Source organism: Zonotrichia albicollis, chromosome 1 (genome assembly GCF_047830755.1).
Source record: "Zonotrichia albicollis isolate bZonAlb1 chromosome 1, bZonAlb1.hap1, whole genome shotgun sequence".
Taxonomy (NCBI): Eukaryota; Metazoa; Chordata; class Aves; order Passeriformes; family Passerellidae; genus Zonotrichia; species Zonotrichia albicollis.
Window position 1 is genome coordinate 40,050,112 of NC_133819.1, and position 10,997 is coordinate 40,061,108.

Sequence of the window (10,997 nt, forward strand, 5' to 3'; positions counted from 1 at the left end):
TTTGTAAATGGATGTTCCACTCCACACATCCCTTCCTTATTCACAGACATCACACCCAACTGATGAGAAAGAGAACTGATATTTTTTTCTGGGGGGTCTTTCTTTCTCTGTAGAACACTCCAGGAAGAAGGAAATCACTTTGCTTTTTGCCTGAGCTTGATGATAAAAGACAAGTCACTTTGGAAAAAACTCTAAAAACACCTGATCAGGTTTGGGTCTCAGACAATCAAGTCTGACGGTGAGCAGATGAAGAATACAGGCTCCTTTTCAAGCTGCAATCATCATCATTATATGAATTTAGATATTCATTACTTTAATTCACTTTAGTGGTGTGAACCAAAAAGTGGCACATGCTAGGAAAACCCACGTGCTCAATGCTTTCCCCTAAAGCAAGGTGGACGAAGAGCAGTCAGCCAGGGTTTAGTGCTGTTACAGGAACCACATCATCTGAAGCCCTGTCCCATCCATCTTCTCAGACCATCTTTTGAGGGACACTGGTCAAAACAGGTTGGAAATTAACCCCTCTGCTAATCAACATCAGCAAGAAAACAGCTCCCTGCTGCAGATGGAAACTGAACTGCACATAACAGATAGAAAAATCAATTTTGCTTTGTAGTCTGGAACTGAGCTAACAGTCAAAGCCTGGGCAGGAGAAGCACTCTCCCTCGAGAAACGAGACTTCCTTCACCTGATTAACATCACTCACAGGTGGAAGCCCTCTGCAGGCAGGGAGCTTCCCCTGTGATTAAAGTTAGGCCTTTATTTTTACTCACCAGGATCAGAACTGCAGCTTTACCCCCTTTCCACCCAACACTCCCTGTGTTTATGCAGCCCACACAGCATTCCATCACCTCTCCTGTATTTCCCCTTCCTCTCCTGCCTTTTATCTGACTCTGAAATGAAGAAGGGGGAGAGGGTGGCAGGTTACAGGAAAGCCTGCGGAGGATTCCTCCTCCCCAGATTAGGATTTAATTGTATTCCTAGTGAGTCCCTTCTGGTTGTGCTCGGTCTCTCAGATGAATGTTTCATCAATATGATTAGGATCACATCCCTCAGTCTCCTCCAGCTACACAATTGGTTCTGACAGCTCAGAGTATAGTACTCCCTAAAGGAAATATTAGATACCACCCTATCTTTTTATTCAAATCATATTTTGCACTCCACACTTTCAGGCTAATGTCATTCTCTCCTGGATTACATATATGTGATACCCAGAAAGCACTAAAATCCTTCCAATAAGGATTAGATTAATATTTATATTAGCCATACCAGCATCATTATGATCATGGCTATGAAGATCTGGGGAAAAGGGTGAGTGGGCTACAGAGCTCAGGGGGCTGGGGAATTGGGCTTGAATGTATAATGTAGGATAATAATAATGATGATAATGATAATGATAATAATAATAATAATATAAAATAAAAGTTACAATTTCCTGGCGTGGACAGGCATGAGAAAAGTGCCAGCAGCCCCCGTCTTCCTCCTCACCTCATTCCCCCCCTTCTCGACTTTCGACCCAGAGCCGGGACCCCGCAGCGGACACCTCCGGCTCTGCTGGCCGATATTCCCGTCGGGAAGGGGAATTTCTGAAAGGCAACGGTACCGCAGGAGCCATCGGGGCCCTGTTCCACCGCCTCAGAGGCAGCCCTGGGCGGGGGCTGTAAAAATTCACCTTTCCGGGGAAAGCCCCCCTCCATGAAGGCCGCGCTCCCCTCAGGTAGGAGGAGCTGGGAACACGCGAGCAGGTGTTAACGAGGCGGCGGCGTTGAGGAAGGTGTGAGCGGAAATTCAGAGCGAAAGTAAAACCCCATCCCATTGCTAGAAGAGAAAACATACCGAAAAATATCTGTCCCCTCCTCCCCGGAGCGCGGAGGCGGCGGCCCTGAGGAGAGGGAGCCCTTTCTCCAGGGAGGGTCGGGGCTCTGCCGTCGGAACAAAGAGCTGCGGGGTCGTTTCGTTTTCCGCCCCGGGTGCGAAGCCGCGGCCACAGGGCTTGGGGCGAGCAGCGAGGGATGAAGTTTCGTTGGAAAAAAATTACCAGAGGGCTGTTCTCGACGTGCCAGGTCGTCTTTAACGAAAGCAACACCAAAAAACAGAGTCTTCGCAGAGGGATGGCCTCAATCCATGGGACGAACCAGTCTCCGCTGCCTCTCTTGCCCCGCCGGGCGCTTATGCTATTTAAACATCAGGGCTGCGCGCCCAGAGCACCGACCCTCTCCCTCGGTTCCGGGAGGGAATATCCCAGAGAATCGCTAACTCGGGGGAATGGCCCCAGGGTGCTCAGCCCCTTCTCGGGGCCGGGGAGGGAAGAGCCGAGCCCCGAGTCGGGCAGAGCCTTTGCCCCGCCGGCACCGCCGAGGTTCGCGTTCTCCCTTGACCTAGAACGGAGCTTTCCCTCTCCATCGGGCAGGGCTCGCCCTCCACCTCCCGCCGCACGGCGGTGTAAACAACCATTATTTATTTCTTTATTTCGCTCTGGACCCGCCGTGCCCGTCCAGCTCGCGTCTCAAACTCGCACGCAGTGGTTTTTTTTCATGCCAGCGCGTCGGAAGTGGCGGGGCCGGGGCCGTTCCCCCGCTCGCTGCCAGGCCGAGGTGGTGCCGCATTTCCCGGCACACGCCCGCCTCACCCGGGGCCGTGGGGCTGCGGAGGAAGGGGCGCTCACCCTTGGGGTGTCCCCCTCCCGCCAAAGCCACCAGAAAAAGCCCGGCGAGGCGAGGCGGAGCTCCCCGCCCGCAGCCCGTTGTTTGTGGCAGTAAATCACATTGCGAAGCAAAGTGCAAGGGTAGTTAACTTTATCTTTTGTTAATGTAAACAAATAAAAAGCATTCAGTTCCTTGATCTTTATTTAAACCTGGCGTTGTTTATCGGTGTCATCCTATGAAGATTAATTAGATACCTTTATTCACAATTTGGCGTCTGACACCCCATTTTAGGAATGCATTATAATCACAAGGTGTTAATTGGGGCCAGCCAGGCACTTACGTTTCTATTAAACAGTGTGAGGACTTTTCACAAGTATTAAGTTATTTTTTCACCGCGCGGTGCAAAAACATACAGCTTTTATTAAGAGAGCGCGGCGGAATCGTGCTGTGTAATCGGCGTTTGCAGGGCGGGTGGGGACGGCCGCATGCCGCCGCACCCCCGCCGGGGACAGGGACAGCCCTTCCCGGGGCTTTTCCGAGAGGGGATGGCCCCACTGGGAAAATAAAAAAAATTAAAAAAAAAAAAAAAAAAAAAAGAATAACATGCTCGGTTTTTAGTATCTCAAAAATTGCCCCCATCCCGTTGTAGATGGGGCAGAGGAAGAGCTGACAGGAGAGCTTGGCACCGCGCAGAGCGGGAGCGGCGAGGCTCTGATCGAAATCTCCCCGGACACCCGCCGTGTCCCGCTCCGGAGGAGGGGGAGCCCCTGCCGGTATCCCCCGACAGCGTCACCTCCACCAGGGACAGCCCCGGCCTGAGCCCCGCGTTTATTTGGTTTGCAGCCGGGAATCGTTAACAGCTTAATCCCATTACTGCCTGCATATCCTCAGGAAAGGTCCCGCTGCCGCGGGAGCTGGGATTCAATCGCTCTGCCAGCAGCTTTCCCCGCAGATAAGCGGGCAGGGGAATTTCGTGCCTTGTTCCGGGAAGCAGAGGGGGTGAGAAGGGGGCGGCGGGAGGAGGCGGGCTGCGTTCACAATTCTCTGTCCGGGCCGAGCTCACCACTCGCCTGTCGCAGAGGCGAGGGATGAAGGGGTGGAAGGTTACAGGAGGCCGTCGTATTTTGGAGTGAGCCGGGGGCTCCCATCTCGTGCAGAAGATGCACACAAAAACGCAAAGCAAAGAGCAAAGAGACTTAAAACAAATTAAAGGGAAAAAAACCCCACAGATAAAGCGTCAGTACCGCAAGGGATGGTTAGATATAAAGGCCCATCCCCTAGGACGGCGCTCCCTCCTCCCCTCTCAGGACATGCAGCAGAGGCAAAGATGAGGCAGAGCCATATCGTGTTATGCCTGGCACCACCACATTTATTAAAAATTATTACTATCTACATAGAAAAAAACAGAAACAACTTTATTGGAAGGGGAAAAACTTCGTGGGCCAGTTGCTCTGGGGCAGTTTAAAATGGCTGAAAGTATAGGCAAGAATGGGTAAAGTTACATCACTTCCAGTTTCATACAGGGCAGCTGTAAAAGTCACTTGACATACACATAAATAGAAATCTCCTTTTGCAATGTGTCATAAGCTAAGTTTGATTAATCAAAAAATGCCTTTTGAACTTCAATACACCACCGGATGTCCTTCCAACTGAACAGCTATAGGTCAACTATTTATACATTATTCCACAATATTCTACAGTGTACCTAGACAAAACACCAAATGTACACTTGGTTTTTGGCCACCTTAATAAAGGTTAGGCTTTTGGGATGGAGGCAGGGTTTTTTAATGCAAGTTCTAAGCTAAGAAAAGTCAGATTTGTCATTGTAATCCTGTTGGCAACAAAACCTTCAAGTCAAAATCCTGCCTGGCAAGCAGGCCTTATTTTGGCATTTTCTGCCAAAAGAAAAAGCTGTAGCTGAGCAATATCCAACTCAGCCAACTGTGTTGTTGATGGGTTGAAAAAACAGCTCAGTCTAAAGCAGAACATAGCATTTGTGCATTTCCCTGCAACCCAGTTCCCTTTTATTAAGCAGGGAAGGAAATTAAATTTGGGATCCCACCCCCTCTTTCCTTGCTCAGGAGTGCATAGATTTAATCAGGCTTCTGAGCCAACCCAAACTGTATACTTTAGTGTCTCCAATAAATATGCCACACATTTAGACACTAGAGTATACTCCTTACAGCTTCTGCATATGGTTCCTTCTAAAAGAAGGGGAAGAAATCTCCCATGGTTTGCTCTTTCCCTACTTTGTTACCTGCAACAGTCAAAAAGCTTTGGCACCTTCTTTAGAATTGCACACAACAACTCAAGGTGGAAGGCAAGAGTCTTTTTGGCAATTGTAATGCAAAAAAACCCAAGGCCACCCTGAAAAAATAAAAAGCCACCAAAAAACCAAAACAGCCAATTGGAATAAAAAAAAAATGCTCTAAGAACTAGCATAGAAGGCATAGTAGCCCATGCCTTTTGAAGTGTCTTTGCTATAGTCCTCAGCATTAATGTCCTCACATTTCATTGTCGGGGAATTTTCGTTGCTGGAAGTGCTAGGGGAAAGCCGCCTTCTCTTACAAGCGCCTGTGTAGACCCCAGAATCATTTGAATCTAGAGACTTTATAGAGGGTGGAGTCTCTATCCAGGACGAGCCAATTTCTTCTTTCACCTTGTCCTTGGAAAGCTGGTCTTCAGTGAATCCCGGGGGACTCGTTCTGGAGGGCCAAGTTAGTCCTGTCGTCATTTTCCGCTGGTAAGAGCCCCTGCTCCCCCAGCCTGCCATGGACGGGAACGCCGGGTCGGGGTAGTATCCCAGAGCGTGGGACGTCTGCAGCGGGAGGGATTTGATGCCGTAAGGGAGCAAGGGGCTGTGAGAATACTCTGTCTCATAGGAGTTCATGTCCAGTTTGTTGGCGCTGGGCTGCTGCACGGGCGTCACGAACCAGCGCTGGGGAGAGCTGGCCACCTCCTCGTTCTGCTGCGGGGACAGCAGGCCATTGCTCTGAGGGACAGTTCTCTCACCGTTGTAAAACCTGGCTGGGGGCAGGTTGTTGACAAACTGTTCCTGGAAGAATGGCTGCACGCTGTATCGGGCACCAGGGACGATCTGGTGGGATCTAGGAGAATCCGTGGGAGATGGAGTTAATCTGTCATTTTCGGAAGCTGTGTACATGCTACAACATAAAAGAGGAACACTGAGTGTTTTTCTTTACATTTCCACTATGACAGTAACACAACACAAAAACACAAACAAACTAGGTATTTCTTAATTAGAATCATAACTACACTTAATTGGATGGTGATAATCAGATTTAGCAGGCGCTTTTCCTATGCCACTGTAAATTTTCTGCTACTGCTACAAGCAATAACACAAGTGAAGGTAGAAAATTATTAGGCAAGAATTCTGCTGACAATTTAAAGACCCTATCTGTTCTGTGGAGACACCCAACATACTGCTGCCAGTAAAAACTACAGGCCAGATGGATTCTGCCAATACAAGTTTCCTACCAAAATTCAGAAGCCAGCAGAAAGAGATCATCTAGACAATACACTATTCAGACATTTTACCATAAGCAAAATCACCAGTAGAAGCAGTGCTGGCACTGAATAACTGAATTAAAGTCTAAAGAAAACCCTTCCACAGACGTTTCAGGCCAGAATCACACCTCCTAGACTGACACATCTGCAAAAGAAAATAGAGGTATACTTACGAGTCATAGTTGTCTCTGAAGCCTTTTGCAAAAGGATTATGGTCAATTTTGAGCTGTGTAATCTAAAAGTGAAAGCAGAATATATTAACATGAGATGCTGAACCCACAAGTCAATTTTGTTCTTAATTGCAATTATATACATCGATACTTACATCAGTGTTTTGATATGCTGTAACTGCTATGAACTGCGTTTCAGGAAAAATAAACGTTTGAGTCTTTGAGGAATCATTCAGATCTTCAACACCATCTTCGGTCACTTCCACAATGTGAAGTCGGGGCTGGTACTTGTGTAGGGACTGAAGTACTATCATCTAAAAGAAACCGTGAAAGAGACAACATCGTTAGACAAACAGCATCTAACATTAAAAGACTTATTTTGCAGCTTGACATTTTTTCCCTGTAAATTGTAATCTCTTGGTTTAGAAACGGAGCAGTTTTAACTGTTATCAGGAGCTGAGTCACAGCTTGCAGCCCTGCTTTACTAAGAGCTATCAGCTATCCTCCCACTTTTTGACCAACTCCAGGGGATCGATATAGTAACTAAAACAAAAGTAATTCGCACATCATAATCGAGTATTTTCAACTATTCATACGGCAAAACAAAGAAAACAAGCCCTATGACCCAGTTCAAGAAGGGAACGAGTCACAAGCACAGTGAAATAGCGGCTCGATGAAATGTTGTAAAAGCCCCAAAACCCCGCTGAGCCACCAAGAGCCCCCCAGGCCTCTCTCTCCCTCCTTACCTGTGCGTTGTTGTTGTTAGCACCTTTATTGTTCGTTAGCTTCAGCTTTCCGAAAGAAATCTCCTGCCTCATCCAGTGCGCCCCGGTGTTGGGCGACTCGGGGTGCACGTAGACCTTGTTGCCTGGGGGGGACAAGGCAGTGAGAGGCAGCCCGGGCGAGGGGCTTTGTTCCCGCCCGCGCAGCCCCTCGGCCCCGATGGCCACCCCCACACAGCCCCGCACACCGACAGCGCTGCGTGGCGCAGAAAGAGCCGCAAGACGATCTTAAGAGAGGAGCTCGACCCTCAGCAGGATGCGGGTGTGGGGAAGACCCTGGGGGGGGGGGGGGGGGAACTGGGAACCCTTCCCGAGAAACCGCCCCGTGGGGAAAGAGGGCGAGGAGACCCACGGATCCTGCACCTACCTTGCATGTTGTTGTCGGCTTTGCCGCAGGTCACCCACTTGCCCCCCTGGAAACGCCAGTGGTTGGGGTCCGCCAACACCACCTCCACGAAGACGTTGTAGTGGGCCGTGGGGTTGAGACCGGTGATGTTGAAGCTCAGGAAGGGAAACATTCTCCTGGGGAAAGGAGGAAAACCACAAGGCATGGTGAGGCGGGCGGGGGGAGGGGGCGCGGGCTCCGGCGGATGCCGTAGGCGGCCGTGGAGTGCCCCGTCCGTCCCAGCACCAAAGAGACTAAGGAAGCAAGCGGCAAGCCCCAGCCGACCCCCACCTTATCTCCGAGCCGCCGTGTGTGGGGAAACTGGGGAATAGTTTCTCCGAGAACACATCCCGGGGCACCACCGACGGACAGAGCATGCACCTCCCAACCAGAGGAGCGGGCGAGAGCCACCCGACGCGAAGTGTGCCCGGGGGTGCCACCTCCCCCACCCCATTCCCAACCACCACACACCACTTCTCTCCGTTTCCACCATCCCCCGCGCCCACTTACCGGCCCTGCTTGGTGATGATCATCTCCGTCTGATGCCGGTGGAACTTGAGCCAGAGGGGCCGGTTGCAGAGGAAGACCTGCGCTCGCATCCCCGGGCCGGCGGCTGGCACCCCCAGCGCCCCGAGCCCGCCGCAGGAGCCCGACGCCGGCGGGTAAGGGCCGTAGAGAGGTCCGCCGCCCGTCGCCTGCCCGTACTGGTACCCGCCGCCGCCTCCGAACTGCGTCCGGCCGCCGGGCGGGCACACGGCGCCCGCGAAGCCGCCCGGGGACAGCACGGAGCCGTAGGGGTAGCGGGGCCCGCCGGGCGGCTGGTAGACGGCGCCGTGCTGCGCCGCGGGCGGGTACGGGAACAGGGAGCAGGGCCCCCCCAGGTCGGCGGCGGGCGGCCCGGGGGACTGCAGGTAGTAGCGCTCGGGGCTCAGGCTGTCCATGGAGTAGCGGGCGGCGGCGGCCGGGGGCAGCTCCTCGTCCCCGCATGGAGTGGCCTTGCGACCGTCCGGCTTGGGAGCGGCGAAGGGCGGCTCGACGGCCTCCGTCTCGCTCAGGATAGCGGGGGCCGTTCCAAACTTCTTGGGCATCTTATCTAGGTCGAGGCGAGGTGGCGATCCCGAACCGGGCGGCCCGCGGGAGCCTCCAGCAGCTCCTGTCCCAGCTCCAGCAGCTCCGGCGGCTCCGGTGCGTCCGCCGCCCTCCAGCGGGTAGAAGGGGGCGCCCGGCAGTGCCCCCGCCGCCGTCAGCAGCGGCTCACCCAGCTGCATCCTCGATGGGCGGTGCGTTCGAGCTCGCACTCTATCCTGTGCCGACCCCGACCTGTGGCCGCGCCGTGCTACGCTTCGGCACGGCTCGGCCGAGGCAATTTATACCGCACTCTTCGGGCTGCCGGGGAGGGGCTTGCGCCGGGCTGCCTCGCGTCGCCCTCCACCCCCGCCGGCCCATTGGCTGTGCCGCGTGACACTAATTTAATTAGACAGCTACTAATTGGAACAAGTCACCTGTGACTTTGGTGCGCGCCCCGTCCCCTTCCATGCCCCCTCCCCCTTCCCGCAGCCGGCTACCCGAGGGGCTCTTGCCCGCTCCCTGCGCCCACGTCGCTCGGACTGAGGGGAGCTCCGCATCACCCCACGGTGGCTGCAGTGGAGGGCCCGGCTCCCCCTCTTCCAACATAAAAAAAAAAAAATAAAAAAATAAAAAAAAAAATCAAAAAAAGACCTTTTGCTGAGGTGGCACCGTCCTACCGCTCGGGCGCGTAAGGAAGAATCCGCCGCTCTGAAGGAGAGATGGGGACGAAATGGAAAGGTTTGGGTGGGAAAACCGGCACCCGCCAGGTGGGGAGGGCGGCGATCAACCGGGCCGCTGAGACGGAGCGGGGCACGCCGGCCTCCCGCAACCTCCCCGCCGGCAGCCTCCCGCTCAGACAATTCGGCTTGTGTCTCTGCTGCGTCCAAGCGACTCCTTCCCCCCGCTCCGCTCCCCGAGCAGCACCCTTATCATGGGGTTAACACGTTTCACCTTATCTGTGGGAAGTGGCGGGTTCGGTTCGCAATTCCAGTTTTCAGGAACTCTGCAGTCGGTTTCTCACAAGCCGCGTTTCCCTTCAGCATCTCCCACCGGGAAGGCAGATTTTTAATTGAGGCGGGTGCCAGATCTGTTTGGCGCTTTCTCTCAGTGCAAATCCCCGAGCCTTTAGCCTCAGAAGGGTAGGGAACAGCCTTTGGGAAGGGGTAGATGCCCGTGTGATTTTGTGGAGCGGGCAGAGCCGCCGTGAATGATTTGCAGTTACAAATCCGCAGCCCCTCGCCCTCTGCTCGCCACCGGCCATCTCGCAGGGAGCGCTGCAAACACCTGCCTCCACCTCACGGCTGAATTTTGAACCAGACCCGCTGAGCGGCCAGGATTTCGTTGCCTGACAGAAGGATCCGGCCGGGCTGGAGCAGCCCAGCTCTGCCGCCCTCCGCGCCGCCTCTGCCCGCTAGCCCCGCGCTCCCGCCGGGCCGCGCCGCATCGGGCAGCTGAGATAAATGGGGAAGAGCTGACCGGGGCTGCCGAAAGCCGGGGCCGCCGAGAAGCCGTGGCCGGGCGCTGCCGGAGCCCCGCTGGGATGCGCGTCCTGCGCAAGCCGGGCGCCGGCAGGTGCGGGTGGAGGGGCACTCCCGGTGGTGACCGCCGGGGACCGGGGAAGCGGCCCCTGCTCCTGTGCCCACCTCGGGCTGCGGCCACACAGGTGGGAGCCTGGGCTAGGCTGCTCGCAGCCCGCAATGAAATACCAGCCCCAGCCCTAACCACACGTTCTCTCCGAGATAATGTTTGCCTCAGTTTTTGCGCGGATCTCGTTCGACCGAAAAAGACAACAAAAATGCGTCGGAAAAGTCCGACGCTCCGGCACGAAGCGGAGCAGGCGCTGGAGCCGCGGGATGCGAAGCGGAGCAGAGCTCGGCCGAGCTGCCCAGCTTTGAAGGCAAAGCAAGGCGAGGAGCGTCCTACCGGGCGCTGCCGAGGCCGAGCCGCTGCGCCCCTTGCCGCGGCCGGAGAGCCCGGAGCTCCTCCCGGCGGGGCTGGCTCCGGCAGCCCGCTCCCTCGGGCTCTGCCTCTCCCCGGCCAGGGCAGGGACGGAAAGAGATTTTAGAAAACCACTATGTAGATTTTAAGGGAGTTTATTTTGCGGTCTTATACACTGAAAGAGTCACATTACTTCAAACATTCCTTCGGGTGCCGCGTAGTTCAAGGCTATTGCGGGTTTTTCCCCCCAAAACTCAGGTGGTCTCGCGTTCATCTGGGCAAGGTAGTAAAGCTTTCGATGTTGCTTAGGTTTCTTGCGGATTGCACCGAGAGGAGGGCATAAAACCTGTGGCTGTCCCGGGAAAGGGAGACCCTTCCGTTTTGGTTGGAAATATGCCCGGGATGAAGCTCTCCCTAACGAACGAAGGATTGATGAATCCTTCTCAAACTTGGGGTTATTTTCAGCTCATCTCGGGAGAAC

General features: G+C 54.1%; 1 protein-coding gene across 1 annotated transcript; it reads right to left on the bottom strand.

The window, feature by feature from the left end:
* Window positions 1–3,988: 3,988 nt before the first annotated feature.
* On the bottom strand, window positions 3,989–9,170 carry EOMES (eomesodermin). Its single transcript, XM_074538871.1, has 6 exons — window positions 8,021–9,170; window positions 7,493–7,647; window positions 7,090–7,211; window positions 6,499–6,657; window positions 6,347–6,408; window positions 3,989–5,809 (listed from the first exon to the last, which is right to left on the bottom strand). Exons 1-6 carry the CDS (start codon window positions 8,776–8,778, stop codon window positions 5,074–5,076), a joined length of 1,992 nt encoding a protein of 663 aa, XP_074394972.1. The 5' UTR covers window positions 8,779–9,170; the 3' UTR covers window positions 3,989–5,073.
* Between the last annotated feature and the right edge of the window lie 1,827 nt (window positions 9,171–10,997).